General features: G+C 40.3%; 1 protein-coding gene across 3 annotated transcripts in view; it reads left to right on the forward strand.

Moving 5' to 3' along the window:
- Positions 1–20057, forward strand: part of ABHD5 (abhydrolase domain containing 5, lysophosphatidic acid acyltransferase) — a 49711-nt gene that overhangs the window by 2747 nt on the left and 26907 nt on the right. For all 3 annotated transcript variants that reach the window (XM_033930084.1, XM_033930085.1, XM_033930087.1), the window contains exon 2: positions 16606–16691. In XM_033930084.1, the coding sequence (XP_033785975.1) occupies positions 16606–16691 (86 nt within the window). The remainder of the gene's footprint in view (positions 1–16605; positions 16692–20057) is intronic.

Below are 20057 nucleotides of genomic sequence, written 5' to 3' on the forward strand. Positions count from 1 at the left end.
AAAATATAGGCCAGTAAAAGCTGGGAGTTGTGATTCTGGAAGTGGTGTCCTTTGGTGATTGACACGTGAAATGCACCCATCTTGTAGGTAGGTGTCTTCCGCAGCAGGTAATTATTACAGAATCGTGGCATTGTGTCCTTATGATTGAGTAACAATGATTAGGCCTTCAGACGGTCATGCTAGTGGGTACAGAGTTTTGGGGGTCTAAATCACATTTTTTTAAAGGAAGTGAAAAGTTTGGAATTTCAAAATTCAGCACTAGGAGCATAAATAACAGCAGTATATCAGCATTATAATTCTACAGGGCAAGACAATTTTTATATGTTAGTCAGGTTTTCTATTATGCCTTTACTTATTCAGTTCAAGGTCTGATTACATTACAAGAGGTTGGGTCAGTTACCCAGGAAGTTACAATAAAAGTTTGATCTGGATATTCAATTGAGGAAGAGCCTACAAAACTCGAGTTGGGGGGGTCATCGATTTTATCATGGCTATAGTTTTACACTAATACGCATTTGAGCACCAGCACTTTAAACGAGACTATGGTTATAGATATCAGCTTCTAACAACCACTCGCCGGTTCAGATAAGTAAAGCAGTTATATTTATTCATTGATGGTTTATAGTGAGTGGTAATGGGGCCGTAAAGAGCGATGATGGTCCCATATTAACCATAGTCTTGTGTTATCACAAACTAAATTGGTTACGGGTCTGAGCACTTTACAAATATTTTTAAATTATATAATTGCTTACATATAGAAAATTAGAGCTGTGATTTTGAGAGTGATATTCATAGCATCATCATAGAATAATATTAGTATTTCCCTACAAGTTTGAAGTATTAAATTTTGAATAAACATATAAACCATTCAAAGTATCACTATTACAATTCAACAGAATCAAACATTACAACAAGTATCTCTCCAACATGTTTCAAGTCATCAGCATCAAAACATGTACCTTAAAGGATCCAGAGGAAAAATAGGAGGAAAGACGATAAATCAAATATCCCAAAATCAAGAAGAGGAAATGAGGTTTTCCTTTACATAGTAATCTAGATATACCGAGGTTGAACGAAGATGAGAAATCAATGGGAGGCTATTACCTTTGCCCTTAACCGCCTGATCATATTTTTTTATATATAGACATATGGAGTTTCACCAAAACATGTAATTCAGCAATTGTGCTGATTTCCAATTTTTTTTAGAACTTGCAAAATACCAATGGCTAACAGGAAATCTATCAGTTTAGGTGGACAATCTAGAGCAGTAAAACAGGGGTGTTGTGAGTGGAGAACTATAACATCAATGTCCTTAATGGTTTTCCAAATTTGAATCCAGAAAGGTTTAACCTTATCACAGTGGAAGAGCATAAGGGCTAAGTTGCCCTCATCATTATTGCAGTGCCAACAAGTAGGATTAGGTCTCAGTTTTGCTTTCCACATGTAAAATAGGGTCCAATTGGCATGCCACATTAAAAAGTACAGAGATTGTGAGATCCTGGAGGACAAGGAGGGGTGGTTAGTTTTGACCAAAATTTGTCCCAATCCACATTAAAATCTGTAGTTGAGAGTTCTTTCATCCATTGTGTAAAATCCGCAGTCAATTTGTAATGAGAATCTCTCTCAAAATATATATGAAGGAGACAGCTTTCCCTTGTGAAATGGCCAAATCACACCATTTTTCGATGGTAGAAGAGTCCATAATCAAATATTCTTTTCAATGTTATTTTTAGAAGAAGAAGCCAAAGTATTCCATTGTGAATAATGATGTTGGAGTCCAGGAAATTGTTCACTTATTATTGTAAAAGATAGCAAAGTATCTGCAGAAAATAGCTGTTGTACTCTCTAAAGTCCTGTTTTTTGCCATTTTTTCCAAAGGAATGGCTTATTCTTATATTTAATAGCCGGATTACTCCAAAGAAACATAGAGGGTAGATTATACATCAATACATCAGCTGACTTGTTTAAAAAAATGAAGAGCCTGCTGTGTTGCACTCGAGCGTAAAGTTTTTGAGCTTTTGGGGAATATACATGGTGATGAGGGACCATATCAGAAGTGGGGAGCAAATACATTTCTCAATTTCCAACAAAGTAGGCGATTCAGATTAAATAGAATCTTGTCTCCAATATGCCTCATATTTAACAAGAGAAGCCATATGATAAAAATGAAAATCAGGTAGGTTCACTCCTCCATTTCCCTTGGAAGCCCTCAATTTGGTGAGGAAGATTCTCGTTTTTTTATTGTTCCAAATAAAGTCAGATAGCTGTTTGTTTATCCAGTGAAAAACCAAGGAGGGGAGGGGGCAAAGGGAAGGAAGCATAGATAATATATTTGTAATTTGAGGGGCTAATGTCATTTTAATCGATGATATTCTACCCCACCACGGTAGTCGAATGGGTCATTAAATTTTTGATTCTAGACATATTCAAGTCCATAATGTTTGAGGTGTCTATATGAATTAGAATACCCAAATATTTGATAGCTTTAGAAGACCAGGAAAATTTAAACTGAGCTACATCTGATGAGAAAACGGAGTCATTCAGTGGGAATATCTCCATCTTTTCCCAGTTGACTGAATAACCTGAAAGAGCAGAATAGGCGTTAACTTGTTCAATGAAAGCTGGTATGGAAAGAAGGGGATTGCATATGAAAAGGACATCATCCACGCATGCAGCTTGTTTGACTTGTTTGGAGCCTATGTGAATACCTTGTATCTGGGGGCATTGTCATATGGATAATAAAAAAGGTTCTAAAGCAAGGTTGAATAATAATGATGAAAGGGGGCACCCCTGGCAGGTGCCTGTAGATAAAGAAAAGGGTTTTGATATTGAATTGTTAATTAAGATTCTCGAAGTAGGGTGCCAGTATAAAGTTTTTATCCATTTAATAAAGTACTCGCCAAAATTGAACCACCTCAGAACCCACAGCAAAAAAGGCCACTCTACATGGTCAAATGCTTTCTTCGCATCGATGGCCAATCCCACCAAGGGCTCCGAGGTGGACTTTGCTAGATTGTTAATATGATGGAATAATCTAAGATTATCTCCTATATGTCTGTGTTTAATGAAACCTACTTGATCCTTATGGATTAATGAATTTATTGCATTGTTAAGTCATGTGGCTAAAATTTTTGCCATGATCTTATAATCTAGATTGAATAATGATATTGGTCTATAATTTTTTGCGAGTGAGGTCCCTATCTAGTTTAGGAAAAATTATGATGGTAGCTTCAGCAAAGTTATATTGTTTTTCCGGACATTGATGGACAAAATTATACTACGACAGAAGATAGGGAGCCATTAAAGAGCTAAACATTTTATAGAATTCATTGGTGATTCTGTCTGGGCCGGGAGCTTTATTATTTGCCAAAGAAGATAAGGCATTTTGTATTTCCTCTATCGTTATTGGGGATTCTAAGTCTAGTTTTGTAAAATCCTGGAGTTGGGGGTGAGATATCTGATCTAAGTAAGTGTCTATGTCGGAGGAGGATGAGTGGGATTCAGATCTGTAGAAGTTAGTATAAAATTTTTCAATATAGGATGGTATTAAGGATTGATTCGTTTCTGTTTGTCCAGTGTCAGTCTGGATAGAAGATATAAATATGAAATATTTCATTTTTTTGTTTGTTTCTAAGGTATTTTGCAAGAGACTTCCCCATTACATTGTCTCCCATATAATGGCCAGATGCATGGACAAATAGATCACCTCTAGCTTTATAAGAGAGAAGAGAATTGTATTCGTATCTGAGTTGTAGGAGTTGACAATATATGGTTGAGTGAGGGGAGGGATCAGTTATGTGTTGTGTCGCTAATTGCTGAAAAGATTGTTCTAATTCTCTTTTTGAAGAGAGATTTTATTCTTCCAAGAGGAAAGTTTAATTAATTCCCCTTGTAAAGACACCTTATATGCCTCCCATACAATTGATGGAGTACCTCATGATCTTTGGAGTTAATTTCGAAGAATTCTGATGAGAAATCTTTGGTTTTAGAAATGATGTCCTCGTCATTCAGTAATTGATTATTTAATCTCCAAGAAGAAGTCTTCTGTTTTGGATCTGGGTCAATCAAAATATGTAGGGAAATGGAGAAGTGATCTGTAAGTAAAATAGGATGTATAACAACATTAGTCAGGGGCTAAGCCAGTCTAGATGAGACTAGAAAAAAAATCTATTCTCGAATACGTAGCATGGGGAGGAGAGAAGTGAGTGAAGTCTTTGCCCTTCGGATTTAAGAGCCTCCACGGGTCTATTATAGAGAAATTATCAATGATTGTGAACTTCTATGTGTGACCTGGATTTAGAGGGTTTGCATGTTGAGGATCTACCTAAAATGAGATCTAGAGTTTGGTTGAAGTCACCTCCAATAATTATTAAATACATAGTAACATAGTAGATGACGGCAGATAAAGACCCGAATGGTCCATCCAGTCTGCCCAACCTGATTCAATTTAAAAATTTTTTTTTTTTTTTTCTTCTTTGCTATTTCTGGGCGAGAATCCAAAGCTTTACCCGGTACTATGCTTGGGTTCCAACTGCCGAAATCTCTGTTAAGATTTACTCCAGCCCATCTAAACCCTCCCAGCCATTGAAGCCCTCCCCTGCCCATCCTCCACCAAACGGCCATACACAGACACAGACCGTACAAGTTTGCCCAGTAACTGGCCTAGTTCAATATTTAATATTATTTTCTGATTCTAAATCTTCTGTGTTCATCCCACGCTTCTTTGAACTCAGTCACAGTTTTACTCTCCATCACCTCTCTCGGGAGCGCATTCCAGGCATCCACCACCCTCTCCGTAAAGTAGAATTTCCTAACATTGCCCCTGAATCTACCACTCCTCAACCTCAAATTATGTCCTCTGGTTTTACCATTTTCATTTCTCAGGAAAAGATTTTGTTCTACGTTAATACCCTTTAAGTATTTGAACGTCTGAATCATATCTCCCCTGTCTCTCCTTTCCTCTAGGGTATACATATTCAGGGCTTCCAGTCTCTCCTCATACGTCTTCTGGCGCAAGCCTCCTATCATTTTCGTCGCCCTCCTCTTGTCCGCCTCAAGTCTTCTTACGTCTTTCGCCAGATACGGTCTCCAAAACTGAACACAATACTCCAAGTGGGGCCTCACCAATGACCTGTACAGGGGCATCAACATCTTCTTCCTTCTACTGTCTACGCCTCTCTTTATACTGCCCAGAATCCTTCTGGCAGCAGCCACTGCCTTGTCACACTGTTTTTTCGCCTTTAGATCTTGACTATGATTGACATAGTCAAGCAACGTAGTTTGAAGTTCCCTGAAAAAGTCTGGATGATCATGAACTGGACTATATATGTTAAGTAATACAAATTCTGATGAGTGCAACACAATATGAGCCAGGCACCATCTTCCCTCCAAGTCAGCTTTATGGGAGAGAATGGAAATTGGTATAGTGTTTCTAAAAAAAAAAAAAATAGAAACGCCATTTTTTTTCCGGTTAGTTGCAGGGGAGAATAAATGATTAGAATATCCTGGGATGGATAATTTAGAAGCCGCAGCAGAGGGAAGATGTGTCTCCTAGAGAAAGATAACATCTGGACATTTTTAATTTAAGATAATTAACTACCTTTGTATGCTTGATACAGTGATTTAAACCATTTACATTAAAAGAGAGAACAATGTAAATCGGCCATCTGGGTGAAATTGCAGATTGAATCTAGAGATTGGAAACCCCATACATGTAATACAAAAAAGAAAAGAAGGATAAAGAAAAAAATCAAGTATAGAAGCCAAGAAAAAAGGAAAATCAGATTATAGAGAGAGAAATCCAAACTTAACAGCACTATGCATACTCACTGAAAAAAAAGGAGCAGGCAAATGCGTAGGGCAAACAGTTTGTGGGTGCTGCTGTAAGAACAGTGAGGTAGCGCTCCGGAGAAATGCTCCACCTCCAAGAACAAAACTTTAAATCAGAAACATACCTTTGCAAGGTTAGAAAACCGGTATCAGTTTTAAAATGTATAGAAGTTAGAATAGATAATAGAACAGAGTCACTGCATTTTAACTGAGTCTAAAAAATTTTGGAGTTCCGTCGGTTCAAGGTAAGATCAGGTGTGATTATTATATGTAACTCTCATCCTGCAGGATACATAGACCGAATTTCTTGTCTCAGTGAAATAAATTCTTTGCACTTGGTAGCTGTTGTCTTCGCCAGATCTGGGACTATGTGAAGGCATTTCCCCTGAAATAACAGCTGGGGATGCAATTTTGCAGCCTCAATAATTTGTAGAACATGCTGGAAACGCAGAATCTTCACCACATTCGGTCTTGGTGCTTTCTGCAAGGGTAGTGGGTGTGAAGGAACACGATGTGTGTGCTCGATTTTGAGCAGCTCCTTTAATTGTAAGCCAAGTGATTTAGGTAGAAAATCATGCAGAAAAGTGATAGTGTTGGAACCTTCCGCGTTCTCTGGTAAACCTATAAGTCTTATGTTGTTGCGTCGACTTCTATTTGAGAGGTCTTCTACATTTCTCTATAGAGCAAGTATAGTTTTATCATGCTTATCTAGCATGGCGAGCTTCGATTGCGTCGACGCGGCTTGTTCTTTTAAGGCAGGGGTGTCCAACCTTTTGGCTTCCCTGGGCCGCATTGACCCCAAAAAATGTTTCTGGGGCCGCACAAATGCGCAAACACTGCAGCAGGACAGAGGAGGGAACCGGCAAGACAGTAAACACCCGGGGGCAGCAGAGGAAAATACTGCATCGCCCTTGACCGTGGCTGCACAAAATACTTCACGGGGCCGCAGGTTGGACACTCCTGTGTCTCGCATCTACAAATTGAGCATTTATTGCTTCTAGTTGTGCAGACATTGATGTGAATGATCTCACCTCGGCAATAAGTAGATCAAGTTGAGAGTCTGTGGTTCGCGACGCCATTTTTTCAGGCGTGTTAGGTTCCGGTTTAGACCTTTTTCCACTGGGTTGAGTCATGGAATTCTGTTCCACTTTATTCGTTATTGGCGGGGTCATCCGCAATATGTAAGTGGACCGGACCAATGAAAAATGCAAGATTTAAGTTGCAAAGGAGTAATATTATCTGCCAATTTATAAATGTTTAGGAGGAGCTCCTACTCCATGTGTCTGCTCGCTATGCTTGCCAGGCTCCGCCCATGGTACAGAAATGCTTTAAAAAGTTTTCTGAACCTGAGATAATGGTCACAAGAATGTAATATAAGTGGTAGTTGGTTCTAGCATTTTGTTAATTGATATTAGATGGATAAGGGAATTTGCCTGGTAGACTTTATGTTGTTGCATGCTGGGAATTTTAAGTGGAAAAGATTTCTGGTAGAATATCTGTTGGAGGCACCCTGGATGGCCAACAATATCAGGTAGTCGGGGGCATTGCCTCTCAGGATCTTAAAGGTACTGATGCCTAATTTAGAACTTGATCCTTGTGGTTATGGGCAGCCAATGTAGTTTCATATAGTAGGGCTATTCGCAATTAATACCTTACAATTGATGTAAATTGCACCTAAATGCATGCCAGGTATCCAATTTGATAGGCACTGAGTCCAAGGCACCCACCACAAAGAAGGCACAGCCAAAATTTCAGGCACTAGGAAGTAATTTCTAATCATTATAGCAGTTTGTCATCTAGAATTTTTTTTAGCCCTGATTATGCAATATTACTTTTTGTATAACATTCATTTATGGCAGTGTGTCTCAAACTGTGCCATGGCACAGTGGTGTGCCCCAGAGAGATTACGGGAATGCCACAAGAGATTCCAGAATTTGATTTTATTTAAAAAAAAAATTTGCTTCATAAGTATGCACTAGAATAGATGACCACATACAATACATACACAAGTCTGTCACCCGTACAAGCATCATTCTTTGATGTTGTTAGTCCTTGAAAACTAATGGCAAGTAATTTTATTTTTATTTTTTATGCAGTACAGTAGTTATCCTAACTTAAGCAATCAAGACTTTGTTACCGTTGGATCTTCTTATCTTTGCGAACTTGAATTTTCAACTCTGAAAGAAATTAAATCAAAAGTAAATCAAAATAAAGAGAGAGACTGCAGATGGTGGATGATGAAATGCGTGTTTTGCTTGTTAACTATCAAGCCACATTTTGAGTTAATTTGCACTCAAAAGCAAGCACATCCATCATATTGATTAGCAGGTATATTCTATCTACTTTAGTTTCATTGTTTTTTATAATTACCCATTCATAGCTTAAAGAACTTTAAACAACTAACTCTCAAATTTAATTTTTTGTTGGTTTTTCAATTTTATAATTTCAATTATAATGTGCCACAAAAAACATTTGCTCAGTTTAGTGTGCAAAAGCTAAAACAAACAAAAAAAAAAAAGCTTGAGACACTAATTCATGGATTAATTGTAATAGATTTTGAAGGCTTGATATCAGGATTTGTTTTAGTTTGGGGGGTTTTCTTTTTTTTTAAAAGTAAGTTGATGTGTTTGGACTGATATTTTTATTTTATATGTAACTTTCTGTTTATGTGAATTGTTACCCCGAAGATGCCGTACCACCTCCTCCCCCCACCAAAGCCCTCTTATCATGTCCGTGTCTAAGTGCCAGAACCTTTTCCTACCCCTCACATCCCTCCCCAATCCCCCCTTCCCCTCTCCCCCCCTTCTCCCTCAATGGTACTCTCCACCCTGCCCCACCAGTACTCGCCAGTACTCTCCCAGCCCGACTATCCGAGCGCCCAGATTAGGACACCCATCTTAAGACCGCACTGCAGCCCTTTGGATGCAAGGCTTGCAGATAAGGCTTCCAGATATTCAAGAACAACAGCTTTCGCTTCCTAGCCCCTCCTGCATCTCGCGCTTCCCATATGGCCAACTGATGCAACTGGTTCCGCTAATGCCAAAACACCGGAGGGTCAGGGACCGTCCAGCACTGAAGAATACATTTCCTGGCCAGTAAACTCATCTTCCTACACAGAGCCCGATGCCCCCTAGGCAAATGGCCAAAAGCCTCTGGCAAATCCAAGACAAAGTGGGCTGGGGTACTGCGCAGGGCTCTCCCAATTAACCCGGACATGTAAGAGATTATACGCCTCCAGAAGCGCTGAATAATGGGGCAGGTCCAGAAGGCATGTCCCAAAGTGTGTCCCCCATCCCACATTTATGACACAGTGGTGTAGGGAGACAGACCCCCACTGTAATACAACTGTGTACGAGTGTAATAGGTGCGTAATGTCGCCCTATAATGCGTTTCCCTCAACCAAGCACACGGGGTCACCCCAGGCGTCGCCCTCAAGGTACGGGCTACATCCCAATGTCCCAAATTAATTTGCAATTCCCCCTCCCATTTACCCCGGATGCTCTGGTAATCCTTGGTTGGTTGTAACTCTTGCAAACTAGCATGAATGCTAGACACCGAGAGGGACTTCCCACCACCCTCCCGAGCAAACAGCTCCCGCAGCCTGGCACCCATATGCAAGCGCAATTGTGCTCTGTCGAGGGATCCCACATAGTGCTCCATTTGATGACATGCAAACTGCGTGCCCCAGGTCTCCCCTACCTTAGCTAACAAATCTGCCTGGGTCAACAGCTCCCCATCATCCCCAAAAATATGTTCTAAATAAGAAACTCCTTTCGCACCCCAGCACAGTTACTCTCTGGATTCCCTTCCTGGAGGGAAGGCCGGGTTACCCTGCCTTTTTTTTTTTTAATATGACTTATCTAGACGTTTTGGCCCTTAATGGCATCTATCTTTTTTGGCCATTTTCGAATGCAAAATGTCTAAAATGAACCCTCACTTTTACAAAGTTACAGTAGAGGCTGCTCTGTTGCAAATGCTCAGACACCCATTAAATCTCTATGGGCATTAGAGTGATTATTACAGCAGCAGCCCACTACTGCAGTTTTATAAAAGGGAAGGGCGGTAAGCCATTTGGACATAGGAGGGCCACTATCTATACTAGACTAGTCACACAAACATTCCAGCAGAGCCGTGGGGCAACTTAGGGGTCATTGCTGTGAACTTCACATAAAGGGTACCAGGTACACATAATAATAATAATAATAACAACTTTATTCTTATATACCGCCAACAATCTTGCGACTTCTAGGCGGTTTACAATGAGGTGAAACTGTACAGACAGCGAATTACAGAGTATAACAGTGAACATCTGATATTAACAACATTAATAATAACAACAGTTTATATACTGCCGGACCGGGAAGTTCCGTGCTATTTACAATGAGTTAGAAAAGTTTCATAAATTGATTGGAACATTCATTGTTTAGAGATTAGAGGTTAACAGTTTGCAAGAACAGATATGGGTGGAATTACGAAGGGGGCTATTGTCCTTATTCGTTACCTATGTAATTCAAGAATAGGTATGTTTTTAGGTGTTTCCTAAATTCGCTATAGTTGTTTGAGTGTGTGATTAGTTTTCCTAGGTCTTTGCCCCATAAGGCTGCTTGGTACGATAGAAGTTGTTGATGATGTCTCTTATATCTGCATCCTCTAGCCGGTGGGGAAACGAATTTCAGTTGTGTGCTTCTCTCATGTCTGTTAGTTGGGAATGAGAAGAGGTCTATTATATATTTAGGGACTAGACCTGATAATACCTTAAAGCAGAGACATCCTAGCTTGAACTTCGTGCGAGCCTCCATTGGCAGCCAGTGAAGGAGTCGGTAGGAAGAGGTTATGTGATCGGACTTCTTCAACCCGAAGATCAACCTGACTGCTGCATTTTGTATAAGTTGTAGTCTCTGCATTTGCTTCCGAGAGATTGCCAGATGGGTAATGTTGCAATAATCAAGGTGGCTTAGTATTAGGGATTGTACCAGAATTCTGAATGCTGAGATGTCGAAGTATGCTCTAATGGACCTAAGTTTCCAGAGAGTAAAAAATCCTTTTCTGACTAGGGAGTCTACATGGTCTTTCATAGTTAGACCTTGGTCCAGTATTACCTCCAAAACCTTCATTGTTGGTTGACTAGGGTAGTTGAGTTTGTTAATGCGTAGTGATTTTGTCGTGATATGTGGGTGTGGCGAGGCTATAAAGAATTTAGTTTTATCTGAATTGAGTTTGAGTTTGAATTCTGTGGTCCATTGTTCCATCAGGTTTAGCGCTTCTGTTGCTGTGGGGGTGATTTCGGAGGGAGACGTAGTAAACGGGACAATGATTGTAAAGTCATCCGCGTAACTGAATACTTTTATACCTCACTGGGCCAGCTGCATGCCTAGTGATGATATATAGATGTTGAAGAGTAGAGGGGATAACGGGGACCCCTGTGGAATGCCTGATGGGTTTCTCCATGTTTTAGAGAGGTTGCAGTTGAAGCGTACCTGATAGGTGCGGGCCGTAAAGAATCCTCGGAATCAGTCAAGTACCTCACCTCCAATGCTGATTGCGTCTAAACATTGTAGTAATTTTTTGTGGTCCACCAAGTCGAAGGCCGAGCTCATGTCAAATTGCATGATTAAGGCGTTATGGCCCTTGGTGAATAGGTTGCGTAAGTGTTCTAGGATCGCTGCTATCACCATCTCAGTGCTAAACAGAGGTCTGAAGCCGGACTGGGTTTCGTGTAGTAGAGAAAACTGATCAAGGTAGTCCATCAATTGGGTATGTACTAAACCTTCCATTATTTTTACGAAGAATGGAATGGACGCTACCGGTCTGTAGTTGGTTACTGATGTTAGGGAATGTTTGCGATTTTTTGGAATTGGGGTGATTATAATGTGACCGTTATTCGTTAGGAATTTCCCGTTTTTGAACTTATTGGTCATACAGTTCCATAGTGTTAGTTTAAAATCTAAAGGAGCTGCTTTCATAATGTTGGGGGGACAGGGATCTAGAATGCAGTGTGATTTAGTATATCTCACCAGAACCTCTTTACAATGTATGCTGTGAAACATAGAAACATGATGGCAGCTAAAGGCCAGATGGCCCATTCAGTCTGCCCATCCACTATCTCCTGTTCATGTTTTTCAATTGTTAACAACTTATGGATGCCATTGTGACCTTGATGTCAACAAACTGTCTCGTCAAAACGTATTTAAAACAAAAAATTTGTGGCTTTTGGCTTCTGGAATGCTGGGTGTCCCTCCTAACTTTGTGTATGATGGGGTGTGTTGATTCTAGTCCAGCAGGAAATTAAGGGCTCCTTTTTACTAAGGTGCGCTAGCGTTTTTAGTGCGCGCTGAAGATTAGCACGCGCTAACCCCCGTGCTACATGGAAAATACTAATGCCAGCTCTATGGAGGCATTAGCGTGTAGCGTGCACGACAATGTAGCGCGCGCTAAAACCGCTAGCGCAGCTTAGTAAAAGGAGCCATAAGTTTGGCGGTATTGGATACCTCCTTAACTTTCTAGGGTCACATTGCCTCAGTTGTAAGGAAAATGTTTTTTTTTGTTTGTTTGTTTGTTTTTTTGCGTGTGTGCTTGTTTTAATTATTTATCAAATTTTCACTTCAAATGCAAGCATAAATTATACTTGAACACAGAATCAAAGGAAAAAATATATATGGTGAAAAACTTCACCCAGAAAACTAATCACTTATTTAGTCCACAATTTAGGAGACCACAGAGAGAAAACTAATCAATCATATATAATAAAATGGTAAGCGCGCATGCACACTCTAAAGTCGTGTTCCCTGATCCGTCGCGATGACAAGAGTGCGCATGCGCGCTTACCATGCATCGGGCTTACCATCGCCCCAGCCAGCCGCCGATCGCCTCCTCGAGCGAAGTGAGGAGCCGGCCAGGGCGGCACAAGGTCCGTGCCCGAACCTGGCAATGTCTTCTGCCGTTGCTGCTCCGCGCAACCCCGGCTTCCCCACCATCCCGTGAGCCCCGGCCTCGGCACTGAGTGCGCATGCGCGCTAAGGCAAAGGCGGTGCGGAGCGGCGGCTGCCGGGAGGAGGCCGCGGTGGCTTGAGGCGCCTACAGGTCGCAGCGGCCTTTCCCGGTCAAGGCATAATCTATAAATAGATTTAAAGGTATTTACTTTTACGTTTTCTATGGTTTGCTTGGTGGGAATTGGTAATCAAGGTATTACATAATGAATCACATTGCTCAACCGAGTGATGGTAAGATATGGATGATATTTCTAGCTACTTTCATTCTCACATTACATCAAATGGTGCACAACTGCAGACTCAGTATGGGATGAGCTTGGGAGGCAGAATTCATAGCACAGCCAATGTAGTGTGGTACTGAGCCACTCACCTACCTATGAAGAAACAGTTTTCACGGGTGGCTTTGGTATTTTGGCTCATAGACCTTCTGATATTTTGATTTCCAAATGAGAGTGACTTGGTGATCAGGGCCATCTCCACCACCAGGCAAGGCAATAGAATGTGTGTGTGCTGCTGGATAAGGGGAGCAGAGAAGGGGTGGTGGAGGACAAAGGGGAGGTAAAAGGAAGGGAGAATGGACAGGGGGAGCAGGCAAGGGGTGGTGGTGGACAGCCAAGGAAAAAATAAAAAAGAAAGAAAGAAAGACAGAAATACAGAAAGCGGCTAAGGAGAGAGAGAGAGGGGAAAAAAAGAAAGACAGACACACACACATATATTCTAGTACCCGTTAACGTAACAGGCTATAAGACTAGTAGAAACATATATTCAAAGGAGATGGCTTAAGAGATGATAAACCAGCAGCCAGTTCACATTAATCTATAAATGGACCTACTGGTCCTATTGTTATTCCAAACTCTTCTTTTGCCATAATAAAGTCCAGCAATTGTTTTGGTTCAAAGAAAAGAACATAAAATTGTAGGTAGTAGTGGTATTGTATATATTGGATACTGACTAGATTAGAGATTCTTCCTTTCAGAACATTAGGAATTGTTGCTTGGGGCAGTAGACAGGATAATTGCTGGCACTAGTGAATAGATTAATGCCTTCCTTTGAAACATGTTTCTGTGAACTGACTGGATTTCTAAGCCTCTTTGTTTCTTCCAAGATAAATTCTGCATATCTCTATATTTAACTTCTGAAATGTAGGCCCTAAACTGTTTGGAGATAATGAAAATGATATTTTATGGCTTGAGCTATGGACTTTGCCATTCTGATATGCCAGCGTGGTCGAAGCAGACTTGGTTCACTGACTGTTAACTAATCAACTCTTGGTTTAGTAAAGACCAAGGAATTTAGTTTTACTTTCTGTGCTACCAAGTAACGTTTCTTTTAAGTGGTCTCTGAGCTTTGTTAATACGCACATGATCTTAAGTGTGTATGTTAACTGCTTTATGGCTTTCTGAGCATCATTCTGTTTAAAAATGTTGCAAGGATTAACAGTTTGAATTGAAATGATGACAGAAGCAGTAGTGCTTATATAGAAATTTTAAAATGTTTGCTTAAATAGGAGCTCTCTATATACTCTAAAATGTTTTCTTTCTGATGGTTTTGTCAAGAATTTTTTTCAGTAAATATCTCCATTTATATATATATATATATTAAAAAAATCTAAAAATAATAATAATAAGCTTTATTCTTGTATACCACCCAACCATGAGTTACGGGTGGTTCACAATCAAGAAGAACTGTACAATCAGTGAAGCATACATGTAAACAAGTCAAGAGAATAATCATAATACAAATTTATCAAACAAATAGGTTTTCAGTAACTTTCTTTTTTTATTTTTATAAAATATTAAGTTTCAAAATATTTAACAGTGCAAAGTATAGATTAACAAACAGACAATAAAGCGTGAAAGCACATACAACTAACAAGTATCCAAACATAATCATTTTATCCCACCCCCCTTCCAATAAATAATCATCATAAATAATAAACATTTTAACCCACCCTCCCACCCTGGATGTGCATAGAACTAACCAAATTAAAGACCAGAAATATTTATCCTGATGTAATATAAGATGTCAACGGGCCCCAAACCAATTGAATAATGACCAGACAACAAAGGTAGGAAAAATAATTTTATTTTCAATTTAGTGATCAAAATGTGGCCATTTTAAGAATTTATATCTGCTGTCTATATTTTGCACTATGGTCCCCTTTTACTAAACCACAATAGCGTTTTTTTAGCGCAGGGAGCCTATGAGCATTGAGAGCAGCCCTAAAAACCGCTATCATGATTTAGTAAAAAGGGAGGGGGTATATTTGTCTATTTTTGTATAGATGTTACTGAGGTGACATTGCATAAAGTCATCTGCCTTGATCTCTTTGAAAAAAAACCCGGAATATAAATGATAATTAACATTTTCTCTGTGTATAGTGTGCTTTGTGTTTTTTAAAATTTTATTGTTGGTAGATCATTTTGACTTGGCTATTTTAAAAGTAGCTCACAAGCCTAAAAAGTGTGCTGATCTAAAGTACTGGTATGTATAACCAGTACATTAGACTCACTACAAGTATAAAATGATAAATATACCATATATTATATAATGTTTTAAATCTTTATTTTTACCAACTCTGACTTCACCCAAAATTGCTTCTGACTCAGACTCCATAGCCTTGTTGGCTAGTTCATAAAACTCTAGTGTATTCATTCTGGTAATCCTGAAAACCAGACTGGTTAGGTGTGCCTCCAGGAAAGGGTTGAGAAGTGTGTTTCAGTTTGTGGTATGGTTTTTTGGGCTGAATTACCCTTTTCTTGGCACAAAAAGCCATTGATGAGTAGTGGGGTTTTTTTTGTTGGTTGTACTTAAATGGGCCACCGTGTGCGTGGATCGCCGGACAAGATGGACTTCGGTCTGATCCGGTGAAGGCATTTCTTATGTTCTTATGTTTAAGTTTCCTTCATATGTTGGGTTTTTTCTTTATAGCAGTTTGGCATCTTCTATTTGTGGAAAAGACCCATTTACTGATTTCTAGAAAAATTGGTTCATGAAGAGGGCTTTCTGTCCAGGCATATATGGAGTGATGAGTAAACAGTAAAGGGGGTGAGATTTCATATACTGCCTTTCTGTGGTTACAGTCAAATCAATTTATATATTATATACAGGTTCTATACCTCAAATAGTGGCAGTTAAACGACTTGTCCAAAGTTGCAAGGAGCTGCAGTGGGAATTGAACCTGATTCCATGGGGATTTCAGGCCATTAGTGAGTTGCACTTGCCTGAAAAGGAATAAGTTCTCATTGAGAAAATTTTAAAGTTTCATGTTTATTGTGCCCTTATCATCTATCAAGGTTTAAAAGCAGGAGGAGTAATCTTTTCTCACTGCTCCACAAATTTGTCTTATTTTTGGTGATAATATACCTTTCACTCCCTTGTGGAGTGAAAAAGGTTGTATAGCAAATGAGGACCAAAGATTATATTGAGTTACTGGTATGTGGGTAAAAAATCTGTAACAAAATTTTGTGCTATTAAAACAGTATTTTATAGGTTAGAAATAAGAGGCAACATCGGTAAAAGCAAGGCTTTTTTTTGGGGGGGGGGGAGCAAGTGGGTGAAAACGATTGAAACAGAAAATTAAGAGCCTTATTGATTCTGTGCTGTAACTGTGTCTGCTTTTAACTTATTTTTAAGAGGGTTTAAGTAAATGTTCAAGTAAATGTTCCTGGTCTGAGGAACTCTGGTAGGTAACTTCAGGGGTTTTGTTTTTAAAGATGCTTGTATTTTTACCCAGGTAATGTTTCTATAGCTATAACTTGTGTGCTTTGTTATTTCCTTATTGTAGATCTGGGTGGCTATCCAGCTGGCTTCCTTTGTGGTGTCCCACATCCATGCCACTACTTAAAGAAGCTGAAGAAAGAGTATTGAAACGTACGTCTTCTTGTTTTTTTCATGTTTTATGATTGGAATCAGCAGAAACTGACTGTACAGTTCACACAACTTTTTTTTTTTTTTAGTAATTATGAATTAAGCTATAGCATCATACATAATTCCAAATGACTAGGAATTTGAAAAGTCTGTGATTTACTCATCAAGGAAAAATGCACTCGCCATCCTCCATTCCTCCTACATGCAATCTTCTTCAGTTTCTGTGATGAAATTGGTCATTAGGTTTCAGTAGAAACCGAAACCATAAATGAAACTTCCATCACCCTGCCCTACCAGCCACAGGCCCTCCGCAGATCTACCTTAGGAAGACCTGGTGGTCTAGTAGCATCTTCAGGGGTAGGAGTAATCCTCACTCGTTCCTGTCCCATGCCACTACCCCATCACAAAGGCTGCCATGGGAGGTCCTGATGACCATTTTGCAAGTCCTGGTTCCATTCGCAAAATGGCTGCTTGGACCTTAAGTGGCAGCCTTGGCAGTCATCATGATGGGGCAGGAATGAGTGAAAATTGCTCCTGCCCCTGAAGTTGCCGCTTTACTTCTAGACTTTCCTAAAGAGGGGGGGGGGGGGGGTAATGATTGTGAAGGAAGGAAGAGTAAGTTTCCGATTTCAGTCAAAAATACACTACATTTTTGGCTTAAACCCCAATCCAGATTTTGGTCCAGTTTCAGTGCCAAATCTGAAGCCAAAATTCAGTCAGATTCTACCTTCCACTCATCTTCAGCTCCATCTCCCCCCCCCCAGTAGTCCTTATTTCTCGCTCCACTGGCATGTATCCTTTTTTTTTTTTTTTTTTGTCTTCTGGTTTGAACTCTAATTTACTTCCGAGAGAGTTCTATGGGAAAATTAGATTCTTACCTTGATAAACTTCTCTCTAGTACAGTGTATTGTAAACTGTGCGCCTCCTGAGATTTCAGGTGTGCTGCGACATACTGGGGAGGAGGAGAGGCACTGGATGACTGCCTACAGGATGTCTCTCACGGCGAGAGCCACGTCATATATGCAATCAGCCGGTGCCAGTACCTTTTCTTCTCTCCAGCCCTTTTCCTTGATGACACCCCCTACTGCCGGCGCAGGACCCATTTGAAGGGCCTTTATGCATGTGTGGATGTCAACATAATTGAATCATGCGCAGTTATAGGTGTGTCGAGCCACGGACATTAGGTTTAGTGTGCCGCAGCTCAAGAAAGAGATTGCGAGACACTGTTCTAGTTGAAAGGCATATGAGTCTTGAACAACTGGATTTTATCTTCCAATGGTCACAAGACCTTGCAGAAGGCATTAGCTATATTATTTTCTCAGCTCCATCTCCTTTCTCAGTGGACTGTGCCCCAGCTTCTCAGTTCATACCAAAGCAATGCCAAATTCTATAAGAATAAACACAAGAAGGAGGGGTACAGAGAACTTCCCCATTTAAATCAACTCTGTAAAGATTAGTAACAAACACATCAATTTAAAAATGATTAGTAGAAGAAGGTGAAAACAAGAACCAAAATGGCACGAACAAGCTAGCTAAGCACAACCTATCCTAATAACTATGGAGCTTTTTCACTTCCACATTTGCTTCTTAGCAACTTCATTTCATCTCGCACTTCAAACCTGCTTGACAGTGACAAGGCAAACATCTGGCAATATATGCATGTCTGAGACAGTAAGCAGGCTATTTTAAATCTAACAGGGTGGGCTTTCAAGACTCATGCCTTTCTACTAGAAATATTATCAACGTAAGAAACTAATCTTCCCTTCTAGTGCAAAATTCATATGGGTCTTGAATAACTGGGATGTACCAGAGCAGTCCCTTGAGTCTAGATCGGGGCAGATGAGCTTGCTGTTAGCACCGAGGACCTAAATGCGGTGTCCATTTGTACTGCCACACCCATACTAAAAAAATTTTGTAGAAGTATGAAGAGTGGACCACATGGCCACCCTACAAATCTCTTTGTGTCAAGCCCTAACATCCGCCCCTGAAGGGGCCACACTCCTAATCGAATGTGCCCACAAGGAAATCGGAGATGTTTTCCTTCAGACGAGACCACCATGCAGGAAATAGTAGCTTAGAATCCGGTCTACCCCAGCGACCTAGGTTCATTAGCTTCAACAGATGATCATACAGACGAAATTCATTCATTACATTTAGATATTACAAAACAGTTCTCTTGACATCCAGACTCCTCAGAATCTTGTCCTTACTCTTTGAGCTCATAGAACTAAAAGTGGGCAAACAAACTGACTGACGTGAAAACCCAAAACCACCTTCAGGAGGAAGGAAGGGACACTCCCACTTCCATGAATCTGAGCAAAGGCTGTCTGCAGGACAAGGCCTGCAGCTCGGAACTCTATTCGCTGAGGCTATGGCAATCAAGAACACTATCTTGACTGTAAAATCCCTGAGCAACGCTTCCTTCAAGGGCTCTGTTGAGAGTCTGTAACACAATATTCAGTTTCCACATGGGAAATGGCAAACGCACCAGAGGATGCAGCCATAATATTCCCTTCAGCAATCTGGACACATCTGGATAAGGTGCCAAGAAAAGTTTCTCCTGGAGAAAGACCAGGACCCTGGGTAATGGAGCCATGAAGGGCTCCACAATCTATTTACTTCACCAGTCCTGAACTCTCTTCCACGCTTTCGTGTAGGCTGCGACCATTGATATATCTGAAACCTAAGGAGAGTAGCTGTGATCATTTCGGAATATCCTTTGCATGCTAAAGCTGCATGCTTAAGAGCCAGTTTGGGATTAAGAGAACTTTGACTGTGTAAGAAGAGAAGGAAAAATTGGGAGAAGAAGTGGTTCCCTGCTGCTGAGTTGAAGTAGAAGGGAGAACCATGGTTGTCTGGGCCACCGAGGAGCTCCAGGAGAGATAGTCAGTTTGGACAAGCAGAGTCATAATCCTGTCAGCTCCACATGTGAGAATATGCCTGCTTTTCTTTGGAGAAAGTAAAGATACTTACTTGTAGCAGGTGTTCTCCAGGGATAGCAGGCATATATTCTCACAAATGGCCCACCTCCCTAGTTGGCTTCTTAGCTTTGTTACTGAACTGATGGTCCTGTGAGTTTGACATCAGGCAGGAAGGCACTGGCATATGTGTAGTATAGGTGCTGCCTAAAAATTTAAAATGAGAGTGCACTTGGTAGTGGTCATGAAAGGTTCCATGGATGACATTGCCCACATGTGAGAATACAGTCAAGTAACCAATGTATATCGAAATAATTCAGATTCCTTTCACACAAGTAGAACACTCTTATTGTTAAAAAGGCCAATATTTCTTGTGGGTTACTGAAAGAGAGCTTGAGACAATTACCAGAATTTCTAAGGGAAAGAAGAGATGATAGATGGCAGGGATGAG

This window comes from Geotrypetes seraphini, chromosome 2 (assembly GCF_902459505.1).
Source record: "Geotrypetes seraphini chromosome 2, aGeoSer1.1, whole genome shotgun sequence".
Classification (NCBI taxonomy): domain Eukaryota; kingdom Metazoa; phylum Chordata; class Amphibia; order Gymnophiona; family Dermophiidae; genus Geotrypetes; species Geotrypetes seraphini.